This window comes from Rhinatrema bivittatum, chromosome 1, assembly GCF_901001135.1.
Source record: "Rhinatrema bivittatum chromosome 1, aRhiBiv1.1, whole genome shotgun sequence".
NCBI classification, from domain to species: domain Eukaryota; kingdom Metazoa; phylum Chordata; class Amphibia; order Gymnophiona; family Rhinatrematidae; genus Rhinatrema; species Rhinatrema bivittatum.
The window spans coordinates 514571157-514592213 of record NC_042615.1 but is presented as its reverse complement, the minus strand read 5'-3'; the positions used below and the strand labels follow the sequence as shown (position 1 = coordinate 514592213).

General features: G+C 46.8%; 1 protein-coding gene across 1 annotated transcript; it reads right to left on the bottom strand.

The window, feature by feature from the left end:
• Positions 1–1914: 1914 nt before the first annotated feature.
• LOC115098651 (olfactory receptor 1L4-like) lies at positions 1915–2862 on the bottom strand. Its single transcript, XM_029615424.1, has one exon. The coding sequence runs from the start codon at positions 2860–2862 to the stop codon at positions 1915–1917; it is 948 nt and encodes a 315-aa protein (XP_029471284.1).
• Positions 2863–21057: the final 18195 nt, after the last annotated feature.

The following is a 21057-nucleotide window of genomic DNA, read 5'->3' as shown; positions in this document are numbered from 1 at the left end:
GATATCATATGCCGCATGTATTTTCTTTTGTTTTGTTTTAAGCATAGCATTGTTATAAAAAATGAGTGTAAACTCATGCATTATCTCCAAGTCAACTTGTACTTGTCAATTATGCAATGTCAAACTAAATAACCCAGCTGAAAGGTAATTAAGCCAGTTTTATTTCACCCTGAGCCACTGGTGAATAACACTGTTGCAAAAATCTAGGACCTGTCTCAGCAATCCATGGGGAAAATCCAGCAAATCCCCAGTAGGTGAATGACAGGAAAGTAGAATCCAGAGGCCTCATAGACATCTCTGTGAAGTATGCTGGCAGGAACAGAGTAAATAAGTTCTTGACTTTTTTAGTTCTTTCAGGAAAAAGTTAGCATGGCACCTTCTCCAAGATTAGCAGAGCAGGCTGTGTTGAGCATAGAATTCAGTTTTAGACTTGCAGGTTCATGGGTATAGTGAAATGCAGAAGTCAAAGTTCTAGGAAAGGAAATCCACTGGAAAAAATCAATTGTGAAAAGACCAATTAGGAAAATCCCTTATGAAAATGTATTTTTCTTTGGAACCTCATTTCATATTCAGTTCCATAGGATCCAACATCGATCTTGATTAGAAGTCACTAGATATGTGAATCGTGTGCCAGATCGTCTTAACGATCAGGTTCGGCTGGGGAGGGGGGGGGGGGAATCTGATCGTTAAGATATGTGAATTGGAATTGTTTCTGATTCCAATTCACATCGCTAATTTTTTTTTTTTAGGGAGGCCCGCGCTGCTAAAAACAAAACCCATCTTTAAAGATGGCGGGCGCCATCTTTAAAGATGGCGCCAGCCATCCAGTGCTCCTGCCATGTGACAGGGGCCGGCCAGTGGCACGGATACCCTGTCACATGTTAAGGGCAAAGGGGCATCGGCGCCATTTTCTTTTAGCGCAGCTGATGCCTGGGAACGGGAAATCATCCCCCGAGGCCCCCCTGGACCACCAGGTAATGTTTAAAGGTTTTGGGGGGGTCAGGAGGATGGGGGAGGCTAAGGGGGGTCGATTTAAAGGGTCGGGAGGGTGTTTTTTTTTTATCAGGCCATCGGCGCCATTTTAATTAGTGGAAGCCAAAATGGCGCCGATGGCCCAAGAGCGGGAGATCACGCCGGGACCCCCCACATTGGACCACCAGGTAATTTAACATTTGGGGGGGGTTAGGGTAAGGAATTGGTTTTAAAGAGTCGGGGTGGGTTTAGGGGTTGTTTTGGTGTGCCGGTTTTCCCGCCCTCCCCCAAATAATTCCCGTGCCCTATTTAACGTTTTAGGACGATTTATGACGATAAATCAGGGGCATTTGTATTGTATCGTGCACTCTGACGATTTAGGACGATTTTAAAATTATCTGATGATAATTTTAATCGTTCAAAAACAATTCACATCCCTAGAAGTCACTACTTTCTATAAACACAGGATTAGTGGGATGCTGATCATGTCATCTGAGTCCAGATGCATATGCATCTTCTCACTGTCGATAATGAAATTCATCAGTAGACAGTTGCTATTTCATAGTTAATTTCATGGCTGGATAGAACATTTTCACCAAGGACATGCTCACAGTTTTGTTTATTCTCGGTTTTCTAGCACATTGTGAGATCAGTCAGATAGGAAAGAACAACTGCAATTTCATCTCCTCTGTGATTCACAGTCCTATATGAATTTGCCAAGATTATTTCATGGCTGAAGACACCATTTTTTATGTTGTTTGGCCTAAATATTCGTTCGATCCATATCCATGACTTCAGGTCCAGATTCAATTATGCATATTCTTGTTTAGAATCTTTGGCATTTAACCTATACTTGAAGGACAAGAATGGCTTATGCATAAATAAAATGTGAAAGATAACAAAAAACAGAACACCATCTAATGTTTAATTACAGCAGAGGTTTTACATTTTCTGAACAGCTCTTATGATTCTACCTATTGCTCGTCTTAGAGCTCCTTTCACATCATTATTTCTCAGACTATAGATGAATGGGTTTAGCATTGGTGTGACAACTGTGTATATCACAGTAACCAACTGGTTCCTTTTCTGGTTATAGCTAGAAGAAGTCTGACAATAGGTAAAAAAAGCAGATCCAAAGAATAATATGACCACAATGAGGTGAGAGGAGCAGGTGGAGAAGGCTTTGTGTCTTCCCTCAGCAGACTGGATGCCGAGTATGGTGGAGAAGATGCAAATGTAAGAGATGAGTATGCAAAGGAAGGTGCTCATTCCTACCATGGTTCCTTCAATCAACATTACTAGTTCATTAGTGGAGACATCAGAGCAGGCAAGCTTCAGCAGTGGCTGGAGGTCACAGAAGAAGTGATCAATGATATTTGACCTGCAGAAGGACAACCGAGACATCAACAAAGTGTGCAACAAGGAATGAAGTTGAGAAATTGTCCAGCAACCAGTCACCATCACACTACAAAGCATCCTGTTCATCACCATGACATAATGGAGAGGGTTACAGATAGCCACATACCGGTCATACGCCATTATAGAAAGGAGAAAACACTCATTCACACAGATAGCAAGAAAGAAATACATCTGTGCCATACAGCCAGGGTAAGAAATGATTTTACTCTTGGAAAGGAAGCTGGCCAGTTGTTTAGGGACAGTGACAGAGATGAAACACATGTCCAAAAAGGACAAGTTACAGAGGAAGAAATACATGGGGGTTTTAAGTTTAGGGTCAGTGACTATTAATGCCATCATGACAATATTTCCTAGCAAGTTAAGCAGGTACAGAGTTAAAAACACCAAGAAGAGTGTGATCTGATAATCTGGAAGATCCGACATTCCCGAGAGAATGAATGATGTCACTCTGGTATGATTTTCAGTTTCCATTTATTGTTAATACCTGCAAAAATTAAAATGAGGTGAAATCAGTTGACAATCAGATGAACAATTAAATGTTGTTTAAAATTTTTCATCATGCATTCTTTTCACTTTTTTGAAATATTGATTCAGGTGCTATTGGAAATCCTTATTTTCTTATTAATTTGAAGGATGTAATTTAAATTCTTCCAGCTCTGACAACATACTTGATGGGGCTTTTTATTTGGACATAAGACATCTTTTCTAATTTATATTGTATTGGGAAATTATTTAAAATGTTGTGAAAAATCTCTAGAGTAATAGTCGTGAAAGCCTGGTAGAGAAAAAAATGATGAAGTGGCTACTGTCCTTGAAAGCTCATGCTTTAATAAATTGGTTATTCTATAAGGTGCCACACAACTCATGTCATTTTTTATTAAAATGTTGCACTACATGTTAGAATAATATATATTATTGTAACTTAGTTTAGGTGAAAGTTATTTCTAGCTCTTAGATGTGTTAGCATCTGGACAGAAGGGTCTGGATGGAGAAAAGTAGAGATTTGCCCCATTTGGAAGTCTTAGCTATCTTTAAAATCTACAAGCTTCCAACACTGGGTATATTTTTGATGTGTCTCTCTGATGGTAGATGTTGTGTTTCCCGCCTGCGATCGGCCGCGGGCGTGCCCCCCCCTACCTGGCTGCCGTGGCGACCCGCCACGGCAAACAGCCCGAAGGAAGCCCAGACTCAGGGCAGTCGTTCCTGCAGGCTGGAGTGGTCCCGCGGGGTACCCACTCACCAGGAACCCTCCTAGCCTCCCCGGGGCTCAGTGACTCACTGCCGGGAAAATCCAAGATGGCCGCCGCCATGGGATCCAAGATGGCCGCCGTCAACTCATTTGCATTTAAAGGGATCTGGTCCCTTTAAATGCAAATGAGTCTTGTTAAAGGGACCTGGTCCCTTTAACTAGACTCACCTGCTTCCAATGATCCAGAGCAGAGGAAGTATATAGGGAGGCTTCCTCTGCTCATTCCTCGACTTGGCAACGTCTCTTGCGAGTGTTGTTTGAGTCTGCTTGCCTAGGTGAGTTCCTGCTTCTTGCTCCTGTTACGTCTTGGTGTTCCTGGTTCCTGACTTCGGATTGGCTTACGGTGATTCTCTGGTTCTTGACTTCGGATTGGCTTATGGTGATTCTCTGGTTCCTGTCTTCGGATTGGCAAGTGGAGATTCTCTGGTGCACGACTTCGGACTGGTGAGCGACGACCCTCTAGCACTCGACCTAGGACTCCTCCAAGACTCCGTCTCCAAGGGCCCACCTAAGTCCCAGCGGCCCGGGTCCCTATGGGCTCCTCCTGGGGGGACCGCGGGCTTCCAGGGTGAAACTCCAGTTGGCCTTTGCACCGTTGCTCTGACCACCCTTGGGCCGCCTAAGTCCCAGCGGTCGGGTTCCTACGGGCTCCTCCCGGGGGGACCGCAGACCACCAGTGGTGAAGACTCAGCGCCTCATCTCATCTCTTCATCGCCTCCGTATTCGCCTCAGCCTCCAGTGCCAAGGGTCAGTTGGTCCCGCCTCCTGTTCTGCCTTGCCACCCGACAAGAGAGCCTACGGACCTTCCGAAAGGTATACCATCCTCTTGTCGGCCAAGGGTCCACAAGCCGGAGCATAACAGATTGCCAAGTCCATGGACCCGGCGGAGGTATCTGCCCACCAGGCCATTCCTGGGATGGCCCAGCGTCTGAAAGACCAACAACAGACCCTCGACACCCTGGTCTCTGCGGTACAGGGTCTGACCCAACACCTGGAAGCACTAGGGCCTATGAATCCCACGCTTCCATCTCCGTTTGGGGTGCAAGGAGGTCACCATGCCCAACCCCACTCCGTCCAGGCCTCCGGAAGCGACCAGGGGCAAGTTACTCCCACACAACTCCCGGCGCCCTCTCGATACGCTGGAGACGCAAAGTTGTGTCGAGGATTTCTCAGCCAGTGCCAGGTTCGCTTCTCCTTACTGCCGGCACAGTTTCCCAGTGACCTGGTCAAGACCAGCTACATCATGTCCCTGCTCGACGGGAAGCCCCTAATTTGGGCCTCCCACCTATGGGAAAGAAGTGACTCGATCTTTAGAGACTTAACTCAGTTCCTGTCTGCGTTTCGGCAGATGTTTGACGAACCCGTCCGCAAGTCCACTGTGGTCTCCGTACTGCTCTGGTTGCGGCAGGGCACCCGCACTGTGGCCGAGTATGCCACAGAATTCTGCACCCTGGCCGCGGAGCTAAATTGGAGAGAGGACTGCCTGCATGGTATTTTCCTGGAGGGCCTAGCATTGCGCCTCCAAAATGAGTTGGCGGCGAAGGAACTCCCCGACGATCTTGACGGCATGATTGAGTTGGCCAATCGTGTAGACCGTCGCATGAGGTTCCGCATCCCAGTGACTAAAGCAGCAAGGAGGCCCTCTCTTCCGCACAAGAGTGCTCCTGAAGTCCCTCGGGCACCTGCCGACGAACCCATGGAGTTGGGTCGCGGGAAAGTATCTCCACAGGATCGGCAACGGCGCACGAAGGAGGGACTCTGCTTTTATTGCGGCATGGCAGGCCACCGAGTAGCCTCCTGTCCAGAGCGATCGGGAAACTCTCAGGCCTAGGACCTGGCGGAGGTCTCTTCCTGGGCCGTACCACACCTGCACCTCCACTGACACTGCCAGTGTCACTATCCATGACCGAAGGAGACTTCCACACTTTGGCATTAGTGGACTCAGGCGCCGGCGGCAACTTTATAATGAAAGGCCTGGTGGAACACCTAAAGACCCCACAAGTCCGCCTTTCTACTCCCATGGTCATCTCCTCGATCCAGGGGAAGCCCCTCCCAGAACAAGTGACACACGCCACGATTCCGGTCCAGCTCAGAGCTGGGGCCCTGCACCAGGAACAAATCTCATTTTATGTCCTGGAATATTCCATCCATCCGATTGTTCTAGGACTCCCGTGGCTCCAGGATCATGAGCCCCGGTTTGACTGGAAGACACTGCAGCTGGCTCGTTGGGGACCGAATTGCCATGGCAAATGTCTCCACTCCGTGGTGCTAGCATCTTGTTCCATAGCTTCCACCAGTCTCCCGGGTCTACCAGCTCCTTATGCCGCATACACGGATGTCTTCTCTAAACAAAAGGCCGAAGTACTGCCACCGCACCGATCCTTCAACTGCGCCATCACTCTTCTCCCAGGGACAGAACCCCCTCGAGGACACACCTATGCCCTTTCTCCGGCCGAGACGCAGGCCATGAGGGAGTATATTGAGGAAAATCTGAAGAGAGGATTTATCTGGAAATCCCAGTCCCCCGCAGGAGCGGGGTTCTTCTTCGTCGCCAAGAAGGACGGGAGTCTGCATCCGTGCATTGATTATAGAGGCCTGAATGCTATAACGGTCAAAGACTGATATCCGCTACCCCTCATTTCGGAACTCTTCGACTGTTTGCAAGGAGCACAGATCTTCTCCAAGCTTGACCTCCGGGGAGCTTATAACTTGATCCGCATCAAAGAGGGCGATGAGTGGAAGACGGCATTCAATACCCGAGACGGCCACTATGAATATTTAGTAATGCCGTTCGGGCTCTGCAATGCTCCCGCAGTGTTTCAGAACACTATGAATGAAATCCTACGCAACCTCCTGTACCGATGTGTGGTCGTATACCTGGATGACATACTGATATTTTCAGATACCTTATCCGCTCACCGCCAGCACGTCATTCAAGTACTACTGCGTCTTAGAGAAAACAATCTATACGCGAAGCTAGAAAAGTGCCTTTTCGAAAGGGAATCCCTTCCCTTTCTGGGATATATAGTCTCCAAAGAAGGATTCCGCATGGACCCACAGAAGCTGAAGGCCATTCGGGAATGGCCGCAGCCATCAGGATTCAAGGCACTCCAGAGATTTCTGGGGTTTGCGAATTATTACCGATCTTTTATCCCGCATTATGCAACCATCTTTGCCCCGATGACGGCCCTGACCCGGAAAGGCGCGGACCCCAAGAAATGGCCCCCTGCGGCAGAAACCACCTTTCGTCGCCTCAAGGAGGCATTCTCGTTACAGCCATGCCTTAGACATCCAGACCCGCAGCGGCCGTTTGTCATCGAGGTAGACGCCTCTTCTGAAGGCGTTGGCGCCGTTCTGAGTCAGACCTCTGAAAGGCACAAGCTACGCCCATGTGCCTTCCTCTCCCGCCAGTTCTCCCTGGCCGAACGGAACTATGCATAGGAGATAAGGAACTCTTGGCGATAAAGGTAGCCTTGGAAGAATGGCGGCCATGGCTAGAGGGGGCACAGCACCAATTTACTGTCTATACGGACCACAAAAACAGAGTACCTGCAGCGGGCTCAATGGCTTAATCCACGGCAGGCTCATTGGGCTCTATTCTTCACGAGGTTTAACTTCGTCCTCCGCTATAGACCCGCCGGGAAAAATGTCAAGGCCGATGCCTTACCGCGCGTCTTCGAATCTACAGAAGGCACGGAGGAACCACGCTTCATCATTGAACCATCTCGGGTCCTCCTGTCTGCCACCACTACCATCCCTCCTGGGAAGACCTTGGTCCCACAGCACCTGCGCAAAAACGTCCTCGCTTGGGCCCACGACTCCCGTTGCTCGGGCCACCCTGGACAAACCCGGACGTTACAAAACCTGCGCCGATACTATTGGTGGCCTAAACTCAGCCGGGATGTTCGGGCCTACGTGGAGTCCTGCCAGGTATGTGCCCGGCACAAGAAGATCAATGGCGCGACCCTAGGTCTACTCCAGCCGCTACCAGCGCCCGCGGAGCCATGGACCCACGTGGCCACCGACTTCGTGGTCGACCTACCATTGTCCAGCGGCAATACAGTCATCTGGGTGGTAGTGGACCGCTTTAGTAAAATGGCAAATTTCGTGCCCCTTCCAGGGCTGCCGACTGCCCCTCAGTTGGCCCAACTCTTTGTGCAGCATATCTTTCTCTTGCATGGTCTGCCTAAAAGCATCCTGTCCGATAGGGGACCTCAGTTCACCGCCCACTTTTGGAGGGCCCTATGCCAAAAGTTTGACGTCACCTTGGACAATACTTCAGGCTATCACCCTCAGACCAATGGTATCGCAGAAAGAACTAACCAGACGTTGAAACAGTTCCTCCGTTTGTACATGAACGAAAAACAGGATGACTGGGCTAGTCTGCTACCATGGGCCAAATTCGCCCTGAATTCCCACATCTCCGCGGCTACGGGGTCCTCCCCATTTCAGATTGTTTATGGGAGACAGCCACGACCGCCTATGCCTGTCCCTACTACGGTACCGTCTCCCGCAGCCCAGCTCTCAGCTGAAGAACTGCACCAGCTATGGATATCCACGCAGCGCGCCCTGGTCAAGGCCGGCCAGGCAGCTAAGAAGTATGAGGATCAGCGCAGAAGACCGTACCCGCCTCTCTACCTGGGCCAAAAGGTTTGGCTAAGTACACAATTTATCCGGTTGAAGCTGCCATCTTCACGACTAGCTCCGCGATTCATCGGGCCATTCCCCATCATCCAGTAGGTGGGTGCAGTCTCTTACCAGCTTCGTCTCCCTCTGTCTCTTAAGATACATAATACCTTCCATGTCTCTCTCTTGTAGCCTCTGGTGTTGTCATGGCCCTCCAGCACACCTCCTACTCCCCAACCTGTCGCCTCTGAAGACGACCTCACCTACCAGGTTCGGGAGGTCCTAGATGTGAGAAAACATTGCAAGAAATGGGAATACCTGCTGGCATGGGAGGGTTTCGGTCCCGAAGAGAACTCCTTGGAGCCCATGGCTAACATTCTGGACCGGAGTCTCTTGGACCAGTTTCACAGAGAACACCCGTCCAAACCCAGACCTCCAGGGAGGCGCCCTAAAGAGGGGGGTACTGTTGTGTTTCGTGCCCCCTACCTGGCCGTGGCGGCAACCCGCCGCGGCAAACAGCCTGAAGGAAGTCCGGACCCAGGGCAGTCGTTCCTGCAGGCTGGAGTGGGCCCGCGGGGTACCCACTCGCCGGGAACCCTCCTAGCCTCCCCAGGGCTCAGCGTCTCACTGCCGGGAGAATCCAAGATGGCCACCGTCAACTCATTTGCATTTAAAGGGACCTGGTCCCTTTAACTAGACTCACCTGCTTCCAATGATCCAGAGCAGAGGAAGTATATAGGGAGGCTTCCTCTGCTCATTCCTCGACTTGGCAACGTCTCTTGCGAGTGTTGTTTGAGTCTGCTTGCCTCGGTGAGTTCCTGCTTCTTGCTCCTGTTACGTCTTGGTGTTCCTGGTTCCTGACTTCGGATTGGCTTACGGTGATTCTCTGGTTCTTGACTTCGGATTGGCTTACGGTTATTATCTGGTTCCTGACTTCGGATTGGCAAGCAGCGATTCTCTGGTGCACGACTTCGGACTGGTGAGCGACGACCCTCTGGCACTCGACCTAGGACTCCTCCAAGACTCCGTCTCCAAGGGCCCACCTAAGTCCCAGCGGCCCGGGTCCCTATGGGCTCCTCCTGGGGGGACCGTGGGCTTCCAGGGCAAAGCTCCAGTTGGCCTTTGCACCGTTGCTCTGACCTCCCTAGGTCTGCCTAAGTCCCAGCGGTCGGGTCCCTACGGGCTCCTCCCGGGGGGACCGCAGACCACCAGTGGTGAAGACTCAGCGCCTCATCTCGTCTCTTCATCGCCTCCGTATTCGCCTCAGCCTCCAGTGCCAAGGGTCAACTGGTCCCGCCTCCTGTTCTGCCTCGCCACCCGACAAGAGAGCCTACGGACCTTCCAAAAGGTATACCATCCTCTTGTCGGCCAAGGGTCCACAAGCCGGAGCATAACAGTAGAAAAGCCGATTTCTCCAATACGGATTGTATTTGCAATAGAAACATGTGTGCATGCTGGAATAATTTATTGCATTCCTTTTTAAACATTCTTTTAGAGATTTTTAACTTGAAATTTTATTGCTTTATTTATTTATTTTATTTATTTATTTAGAGTTTTTATATACCGGCAATCATGAAAACATATCTTGCTGGTTTACATAGAACGGGGGTGCAATAAATACAAAAAATGATAATAAATACATGGAACTAGAACTGTGGTGACAGAAGGTACAGTTACATTTAACAAGGGAAGCCGAACTTGGAAGGAAGAAGAGAGGAGAGACTAGTTAACAAAATACAATATAAATGTAGTATAGAATAAATATTAAATACAAACGGCAAGGTATTTTATGAGTCATTGGATTGTGTCATTAGGTTGTGTCCGGAAAAGCTTGCTTGAATAACCAAGTCTTAAGTTTTTTCCTAAATGTTGGGAGGCATGGCTCCTGTCTGAGGTCTGTAGGAATGGAATTCCACAGTAGAGGGCCAGCTGTGGAGGTGGCGCGATCTCTTAGGGTGATGTGTTTGGTCGTTTTCGCTGGGGGAACTAGTAGGGAGCCTCTATAAGCATCTCTGGTAGGTCTAGTAGAATTATGTAATTGGAGAGGGAATTGGAGATCGAGAGTGGTGAGTTGATGTATAGTTTTATAGATGATGGTTAAGGCCTTATACATGATGCGGAAGTATATGGGTAACCAATGTAGCTCTTTCAAGACGGGGGAGATGTGGTCTCTTTTCCTTGTGCCTGTCAGAATACGGGCTGCTGAATTTTGCACCATCTGGAGTGGTTTGGAGTAGGATGAAGGTAGACCTAGCAATAGGGAATTGCAGTAGTCCAGTTTCGAGAAAATGACTGCTTGGATGATCGTTCTGAAATCGTGAGCGTGGAAAAGAGGTCTTATCCTTTTTAGGACCTGGAGTTTATAGAAGCAGTCTTTAGTTGTTTTATTGATGTGTGCCTTGAAGTTTAGCCGGATATCTATTATCACTCCTAGGTCTCTGGTTTGTGTGGTAAGAAGATTGGAAGGAAGAGTACTGTTGTTTGTGTTTTCAGGCGAGATGAGTAGGATCTCAGTCTTGGAGGAATTTAAGATGAGGTGTAGGCTGTTGAGTAGTTGTTTGATTTTTTGGTGGCATGATTCCCAGTGGTCAAGAGCATTAGAGTAAGTGTCTTTAATAGGGATGATGATTTGAATATCATCTGCGTATAGGAAAAACTTTAGATTGAGGTCAGTGAGAAGTTGGCATAGAGGAAGAAGGTAAATATTGAATAGAGTCGGGGATAGTGAAGAACCTTGTGGGACTCCTATAGCAGAGTCAAATCTTGAGGATTCCTTGTTTTGGAGTTTAACTTTGTAACCTCTATTGTTGAGAAAGGTTTTAAACCAGGAGAAGACGGTGCCGCTGATTCCTATGGATGACAATAGGTTTAGGAGGATGGCATGGTTGACCGTATCAAACGCTGCGGATAGGTCTAGCAAGATTAGTAGGAACGAGTTTCCTTTGTCAAGGCCCAATAGTATATGGTCTGTCAAAGAGATGAGGAGAGATTCTGTGCCTCGATTTTTTCGAAATCCGTGTTGTGGGGCTTGATTTATTATACTGCTTTGTGATTCTGGTTGTTTGGTTATAGGTTGCAACTTAAGAACATAATAGGGATGTGAATCGTTTTTTAACAATTTAAATTATCGTCCGATAATTTTAAAATCGTCATTAATCGGTAAGGGACTCGATACAATAGGAATTCCCTCAATTTATCGTGAAAAATTGTTAAATCGAGTACGGGAATTATTTGGGGGGAGGGCGGGAAAACCGGCACACCAAAACAACCCCTAAACCCACCCCGACCCTTTAAAACCAATCCTTTACCCTCCCCCACCCTCCCAAACCCCCCCAAAATGTTAAATTATCTGGTGGTCCAGTGGGGGGGTCCCCGGTGCGATCTCCCGCTCTCGGGCCATCGGCGCCATTTTGGCTACCACTGATAAAAATGGCGCCGATGGCCCGATAAAAAAAACCCCACCCCGACCCTTTACAAATTACCCCTTTGCTTCTCCCACCCTCCCGACCCCCCCAAAAACCTTTTGCATGTACTTGGTGGTCTAGCGGGGGGGGGGGGGGGTCCGGGAGCCATCCCTACAATCATACCCTCGGTGCCAGTGCCGGTGCTGGACTGGTTTCAAAATGGCGCAGATCGCCTTTGCCCTCACTATGTCTCAGGGAGCGACCGTCGCTCCCTGTGACAAAGTGAGGGCAAAGGCGATCGACTGCCAGTATGGTGCCGAGGATGTATCACTTATACCGCCTGAACCTAGAATTCCACTACTACAATCTCCTGGGGAAGATACCACTACTTGGGAGATAGCTAATTTACTTGCTAATCCTCCGGTGGAGGAAAGTCCGGTACCAAACCAGTTTGGAAGCTCTGATGAAAATTAGTCGCTATTGACAACCTCGGCGAATGAAGGAGCAGTAGGAGGAATACAGATTCCAACTCCTTCTGGAGACACTGGTCATCATGTGGAAAATGTAATGCCTGGTACTACAGCTTTTCCAAGGCATCCAAACACCTGCAGTAGTGACGTTAGAATCACTTTGAGCCCTTTTTAAATATAGGGGTTACATTGGCGATCTTTCAGTCTTCAGGTACATTGGATGATTTTAATGATAGGTTACAAGTTAATTGAGATAGGTCTGAAATTTAATTTTTAGTTCTTTAAAAATCCTGGGGTATATCCCATCAGGTCAAGTTGATTTACTACTCTTCAGTTTGTCAATCAGGCCTACCACATCTTCCAGGTTCACAGTGATTTGGTTCAGTTGATCTGAATCTTCACCCATGAATACCTTCTCTAGAATGGGTATCTCTCCAACATCCTCTTCAGTAAACACCAAAGCAAAGAACTCATTTAAACTTTCTGCAATGGTCTTATCTTCTCTAAGAGCCCCTTTAACCCCTAGGGATGTGCAGAAGGGACAGATTCATCTGATTTGGTATTCATATTCGCCGGGACACAAAATCAATGCATTCATTCAAATGGGGAAAAATCAAGATCCGTTGATAAGTTTTATTCATTTTCCAATTCCCATTAAAGTCAATGGGGGGAAGTATTTGCAGCCTATTTTTGGCTGCAGAATTGGGGTTTTATTATCAATTCTGATGAAACGTCTGGGGAGTAATCATGAGAACAAGAAAAGAGCTCCAAGGTACTTAGACTGTGGCAAAGTGGCACCAAAGTGGCATGAATAGCCTAAGGCACTGTAAAGGGGCAAAGGAATACCAGAAGTGGCAAGAGTGCTTTAACAGAGGCACAAAGCAGCAGCAAGAGCTTAAAAAGAGAACACCAAAAACAAATGCATGAACCCTCGAAGGCAGCATGACAGGCAAAGTGGCAAGACAAGTGGCATCAACATCCTACAGCACAATGAAGGGGGAACATAGCAAGCAGAAAGACTAGCACCAACACACTGAAGAACCATGATAGTGGCAAGAACACCACAAGGAGCTGAGTGAGTCATCTGGTGTATGGCAGGAAGGCAAAGTGGCAGAAAGCTGATAGGGGCAAGACAGGCTGGCAGAGCAGAGGTAGTCTGCTGTGGTTTTGATAGGGGCAAGACAGGCAGGCCCCAGGGAGACTTCCATTTCCTTTGAGCAGGAAAGGGCTCCCTAGAATAGGATCACCCCTAGAGTGGGGTGTTTCCATTGGTGTCTACTGAGCTCTCGCTAGTCTTTTAAAATCTGGTAGACAATAGACATACAAATGAGAATATTCAGGGCAGAGGCGGAGGAGGTTTCCATGTGAACAGCGGTTCAACATGGGTCAGCGGGTGTTAAGAGATAGGATGGCTACACCCGGGGAGAGTTCCCTTTCTTTTGAGCAGGAAAGGGCTCCCCGCACTGGGTTGGCCCCTAGAGTGGAGCACAAGCTTTCAAAGCATGGCGATGTGGAGGAGGTCTCACCGTGAACAGCAGTTTAACATATTTATCAGGGGTTTTTTCATGTCATTTGATTATTTTTCTCCCATTAAAGTCCATGGGGAAGCAAGGCATAGTATTTTAGGCTCTGAACTTGGACAAAGCAGGAAAACCCCCAAGTCATGCCAAGAGAGAGAGAGTGTGCAAATGTATTTGTTTATTTATTGGAAGATGTGGAATATAAGAATATATATTGTTACATGGATGTCTAGTGGTGTATAATCCTTGATTTCACTTTCCAGTAGGTTTAATTTCTCTTGGAGAGATTTGACTTGGTAAGATCTTCATGTTTAATCTCTTTTTAGATGTACTAGAAGTGTTCAGTACAGATTTTATCCTTCTAGAATGTTAAACCACATTTGCTTTTCTAAGGCCATTTCTCATGGCCCAATAAGAATTATTCGATTTCAGACTTAGTTTTTTCACACACTCTGACTTTTTCCATTTCAGTTCAAAAAGAAAGTGAGGAAAGAATAAAGGTGGTTAAGGCTTAAGTTATCCAGCTACATGAGGCTGGATAATTTATGACCTAACTAGTGATATTCAAAAGACGGACAGTTAGGTTTAAATGTTTTCTTGTTACAGGTAACTGCATAACTTTAATTGGGGATGTTCAGCCAGATGTTTATCCCATTGAATGTCCAGGATAACTTATACAGCTAAATGTAATGGGATAAGTTATCCATTCTATATTCTTTTTTTTTTGGCCTCTCAGTGTTGTAGGCATTGTTTATTATTTATTTATTTATAACTTTTCTAGAAGAGGAGAGGAACCAAGATGGCTGCGGGAGCAGACGCACATTGAGTAGCTCCGAAGCCCTCGTCCCCAAGTTTTCTGCAATTCTTTTTCTTTGAAGTTCATAATGCCACATAAGAGGAAGGGGAAAATCCGGATATTTCCTCCCTTACCGGAGAATTTAGAAGGGCAGCGGTTGATTTATCAATATGCGACTTCAACATCAGAAACGAGGACGTCTACCCCCATTGGTGAAGCAGGGAAAGGAGCCCAGTACTCACCCGGGGAACTATCGCTAACGCTTCCGGACCCTAAAACGCTGGTTCAGGCAGCTCTACTGCTTGACTCTGTGCCTGCTGAGTCGCCGTCGGGAACTTCCTTCGGGCATGCTCAGTTGGGAAGCAAGCCCAGAGACGATGCAGAGGGGGGGGGGGGGGCAGCCTGTGCTCTTGTCTCCGCTGAGGCTGTGAGAGTGGTAGAGAGTGTAGCCAGCGGAGAAGGAACATCAGAGCTAGTTGCTCCATTTACCCCACAGAGAATTACAAAACCAACGGTTGTAACGCTCGATGCCCTTTGGGATTTGGTTGCGGGGAACGCCGCAAAGCTCGATGGACAGGCTTGCAAACTGGAGGAAGTTTCCAAAAGAATGAATACGATTGAAACTGACCACACAAATCTAGAAAAAGTCTTAACAAAGGTACCTGTTGATGTGAAAAAGTTGCAAGATTTAAGTGCAGTTTCTGTTAATGAGAGACTATCGTCCTTAAGAAGATTGGAGTCAGTAGAGAATTATTTAAGGCACTTAAATTTAAGGCTCTTAAATTTCCCCAAAGTTATGGGAGAGTTGCCTTTGCAGACTTTTAAGAAATTTGCTATTGAGATATTAAAGATACCACCTGAGAATGTCCCTCCTGTAAAAAAAATATTCTTCTTAAGACAAAGGAGTACTTCAATATCGCCTGGTATAGGGATAGACATGGAGAATCTATCCAATTTCTTAGAAACATCAACAGAGGAAATTATAGAGAGGTCTGCCTTGTTTGTGACTTTTTATTCAGAAAATGACGTTGGAATGATAATGAAGAACTATTTCAAAAATTTGAATGTTTCCTTTCTGGGTGGCCAAGTTCGTATCTTTCCAGATTTGGCAAAACCAATGCAGATGCGAAGGAAAATGTTTATTTCACTATGCCCAAAAGTTTTAGCACTAGGGGGAACCTACGTCTTACGGTACCCCTAGTGCTAAAACTTACGGTAGGTGCATAGTAAAACTTTTAGGGAATACATATGTGTTCTTCAGTCCGGAACAACTTCAAGCCTTCCTAGAGGCACGAGAGCAGAACCCGCAGCCTATAGAGCAGGATCCAGTAAATGTATCTGATGTCTAACCCAGCCTTACTTCTAAATTGTTCTTATGTTCTCCTTTATTTCTCTTCCTCCCAAGTTACCTATGAAGTTTAGAGATTGTATGATTTTGTCATGTTTTCTAAATAATAGATTTAATTTAAAGAATTTCATGAAAAGAACAATTTCTTACATCTCTTGTGATTCTATGCAAAATTACTTTGTATTATTTGAAAAGCTGATAAAGAATAAAAAAATAAATAAATTTATAACTTTTCTATACCGATATTCGTGACGACATCATATCGGTTGTCTACAATGCATTAGAACTGGTGGAAGCTCTTTGGAACCTGAAGCTCCTGAATGGTTAATAGGGATAGAGATACAGAGCCTGAAGTATAACCCAGTAATATCTCATTCCTGATATATCTGTATCCCTTTTTATGTCACCCTATTTGTTTTCCATTTTCATGGATTTGTGGACATTAACCAATTTTTCTATAATAAATTAAATTCCTGAAATCTTTTGTCTTGTCCCTTTGTCTTGACTAGATTATCAATTCCCCCAAGCTGGCACTGTCTCTTATAGGTGTCTGCAGACTGCTGTGTGTGTCTAGGTATGCTATGGAAATGATTAATGGTTGTGTATTAATTGCAAAATAATTGCATTCCTAAAGAAAAAAGGATGTCATTCAGCACCTGATTTGCTGAGTAGCTATTCCTGCTAATTAATATTCCTTAACAATTCCATCCTCTTTTTGCTTATCCAACTAGCCACTTAAACAAATTCTCATGTGTAATTGATTTCAAAAATACTGATTTAATTCAGAGAAAAAGCAGGAATTTATCCACGGTGGCTCCAGATTTTACTGCTGGTTTATTATTAGCAGCTAAAACTCTGATAATGTCACTAAACAGACAGCTGCATTCTGAGTTATCAAATCAGATTTACAGAGACTCTGCTTTTCTATTGTTAAATATTTAATCATATACAGTTTTATTTTCATTTCATAAAATTCCTGTGGTTTTAACATTCTACAGGCTAAAAATACATCCTTTATAGCATCCTGACCCAAATATAAATATTATAAAAAGGCAGAGTTGAAAGTCTTCATTCCTGGAAAACTCACCTTGTCTGTACACCCAGAGTATTTCTACCAATCCATCACATACCTGTAAGGACTGTCACGCCTATAGAAGACCCACACAGAGAAACTAAACGTGAGATCTGCTGTCAGTAAAACACCAAATAGGAGATGGGTTGAAGACTTGCAGAGACCTCAGACTGTCTGATCCTCCTGCAGTGCACAGCCCAGCTCCTGCTGGCCAGAAATGTGTAAGGTTTGGATTTGGGAGGATAATTATAAATCTTTGGGGGTTGTTTGGCTTATGAGGCATTGATACCTGAGGATTTGAAGTTTTTTTTTGCAAATGTCGAATTAGTTCCTAAGTTGAGCTTCATATTGAATTCCACATGGGGCCAAGTCACTAATTTGTGCAATTATTAGTTTGTGTTAAATTGCATTAGTTCAATAGCTCTGTTCCTCTTATTGTGCTATGTAAAACTTGTAAAATTTACATAGCAATGTTGCCATGCATACATTTCCTTGGCTTGATGAGATGAGTCAAAGGGGCTGATGCCTAATCCAGTAAGTGGTACCTGAATAAGATACAGCCCGTTTAGGCCACCAGCAATTGAGCTGCTGACAACTCACCTCAGCTGGCTGCTCCATTGCCCCTGAATTTGCACTAAATGCACTTAACCCTGCTGATGCTGCTGGATTCACAATCAGCAACTGAGCTAATGGATACCCGTTTTACTCCTATGATGTCATCATAAGAAGTCAGTGATGCCTGGATATGAGGTAGCCCTTTTAGGTGGACCCCACTTAAGGGCCCATCAAAGGGCCTGTGCCTTTCTGGACCCCTTTGTGGGACGCTGAATGCTGGATGTGGGCCAGAGGATCTGTAGGCTTGCAGCAAAGTTAGTAGACAAAGACTTAATAGGGGCCAGGTTTTACACTGCTCTGTTTAAGCTTATTCTTGAATTTAGGTGCCATATTCTAAAGGTGATAAGCATTATATTATTATTCACAGATGCCGTGACATTGGGGAATTCTATTCCAGTGATTTTAGGTAGGGGTAGGTATGCTGGTATAAACAGATGCTGGCATAGAGAAAGGGTTGTATAGACACTGACTTATTGTCAGGTAGCCTCGAGCATGTTTGTTAATGGTAAGGGAATCAATGAGGAAGTGGGGCTCCAAGTGGGCTATGTGAATGCTCGGTCCATCCAGGAAAAAGGGGATTATTGTTTAGGGATGTGAATCGTTTTTTGACGATTTAAAATATCGTCCGATATATTTTAAATCGTCAAAAACCGTTAGAGCCGCGATACAATAACAATTCCCCCGATTTATCGTCAAAAAATCGTAAATTGGGGGAAAGGGGAGGGGAAGGGGGAGGGCGGGAAAACCGGCACACTAAAACAACCCTAAAACCCACCCCGACCCTTTAAAATAAATCCCCCACCCTCCCGAACCCCCCCCCCAAATGCCTTAAATTACCTGGGGTCCAGAGGAAGGGTCCCGGTGTGATCTTTTACTCTCGGACCTCCGGTGCTTGTAGAAATGGCGCCGGCGCTAACTTTGGTTTTTCCGTATGGAAAAACGATTCGCGGCAGGAGATCGCTCCCGGACCCCTGCTGGACCCCCAGGGACTTTTGGCCAGCTTGGGGGGGCCTCCTGACCCCCACAAGACTTGCCAAAAGTCCAGCGGTGGTCCGGAACGACCTCCTGCAGTCGAATCGTGTTGTCTACGGCCGGCGCCATTTTGCGCAAAATGGCGGTGCAAAATGGCGGTGCAAAATGGGGTCCGGGAGCGATCTCCTGCCATGAATCGTTTTTCCGTACGGAAAAACGATTCGCATGCAGGAAGTCGTTCCCGGACCCCCGCTGGACCCCCAGGGACTTTTGGCCAGCTTGGGGGGGGCCTCCTGACCCCCACAAGACTTGCCAAAAGTCCAGCAGGGGTCCGGTCGTGTTGTCTACAGCCGGCGCCATTTTGCGCAAAATGGCGGCGCAAAATGGCGCCGGCCGTAGACAACATGATTCGACTGCAGGAGGTCGTTCCGGACCCCTGCTGGACTTTTGGCAAGTCTTGTGGGGGTCAGGAGGCCCCCCCAAGCTGGCCAAAAGTCCCTGGGGGTCCAGCAGGGGTCCGGGAGCGATCTCCTACGCTCCTGACCTCGGGGGACAAAAAACAAAATGGCGCCGGCGCTACCTTTGACCCAAGGCAAAGGTAGCGCCGGCGCCATTTCTACAAGCACCGGGGGTCCGAGAGTAAAAGATCACACCGGGACCCCCCTCTGGACCCCAGGTAATTTAAGACATTTGGGGGGGGTTCGGGAGGGTGGGGGATTTATTTTAAAGGGTCGGGGTGGGTTTTAGGGTTGTTTTAGTGTGCCGGTTTTCCCGCCCTCCCCCCCACTGGACCCCAGGTAATTTAAGGCATTTTGGGGGGGGGTTCGGGAGGGTGGGGGATTTATTTTAAAGGGTCGGGGTGGGTTTTAGGGATGTTTTAGTGTGCCGTTTTTCGATTTTCACGATTTTCACGATATTTAAAAAACCCAAACGGCGACGATCCGATTCCCTCCCCCTCCCAGCCGAAATCGATTGTTAAGACGATCGATCACACGATTCACATCTCTATTATTGTTAAATGTTATAGGTCAGTTTAAGATGGACATTTTTTAAACTCTTTGTCATGGCACTATGTTATGATTTAGTTATTAGGGATGTGAATCGTTTTAGGACGATTAAAATTATCGTCCGATAATTTTAATATCGTCTTAAACCGTTATGGAACACAATACAATAGAGATTCTAACGATTTATCGTTATAAATCGTTAGAATCGTGAGCCGGCACACTAAAACCCCCTAAAACCCACCCCCGACCCTTTAAATTAAATCCCCCACCCTCCCGAACCCCCCCCAAATGACTTAAATAACCTGCGGGTCCAGCGGCGGTCCGGAACGGCAGCGGTCCGGAACGGTCTCCTGCTCCTGAATCTTGTTGTCTTCAGCCGGCGCCATTTTCCAAAATGGCGCCGAAAAATGGCGGCGGCCATAGACGAACACGATTGGACGGCAGGAGGTCCTTCCGGACCCCCGCTGGACTTTTGGCAAGTCTCGTGGGGGTCGTACGGAAAATGGCGCCGGCCATACGCGTATGGCCAGCGCCATTTTCCATACGAAAACGATTCGCGGCGGGAAATCGCTCCCTGACCCCCGCTGGACCTCCAGGAACTTTTGGCCAGCTTGTGGGGGGCCTCCTGACCCCCACGAGACTTGCCAAAAGTCCAGCGGGGGTCCGGAAGGACCTCCTGCCGTCCAATCGTGTTCGTCTATGGCCGCCGCCATTTTTCGGCGCCATTTTGGAAAATGGCGCCGGCTGAAGACAACAAGATTCAGGAGCAGGAGCCCATTCCGGACCGCTGCCGTTCCGGACCGCCGCTGGACCCGCAGGTTATTTAACTCATTTGGGGGGGGGTTCGGGAGGGTGGGGGATTTAATTTAAAGGGTCGGGGGTGGGTTTTAGGGGGTTTTAATGTGCCGGTTTTGCGATTTTTAGATTTTTAGATTTTTCACGATTTTTTCACGATTTTTTCACGATATTTTACCCCCCCAAACGGCAACAATACGATTCCCTCCCCCTCCCAGCCGAAATCGATCGTTAAGACGACCGAGGACACGATTCACATCCCTATTAGTTATACAAAATCAAATTTTCCCTGTTGGTTATGGATACATTGAACAGACACACCTGGTAAAACAAGATTGAGTGAGGGTGTATTGTTTATTTTTAGGAAGTGTCTTTCAGGAATTTCTCATAATAGAGTTATTATTTGTTAGAGTCCAGGGGTGGATTGTTTGTGTATTATAATGTCCCCCAGGTCTTGTATTTGGGGAAATACACTCATTGGCAGATATGTTAGTTAGCTTGCAATTTAAATTCTCTACACTCATTATTATGGGGGATTTTAATCTGCAAGTGGATGACCCTGCTTTCAATCATGCAAGAAATTTTCTATCAGTGATGTAGGCAGCTGGCTGTGCCCAACTGATCAAAAGGCAGGACATATTTTAAATCTATTATTCTGCCATGAAGGGTAGCAAAGTTGTATGTCTAATCCCTTACTTTCAGAATTATTATGGTCTGACCATGATTTTACTTCATTCACTCTGAAAAATTTAAAGACACCTGATAAGGGACTGCCACCAACAGGTAAAGGAA

Coding starts and splice junctions, on each gene's coding strand:
- LOC115098651 (XM_029615424.1), bottom strand. CDS start 2,862: ATGGAAACTGAAAATCATACCAGAGTGACATCATTCATTCTCTCGGGA.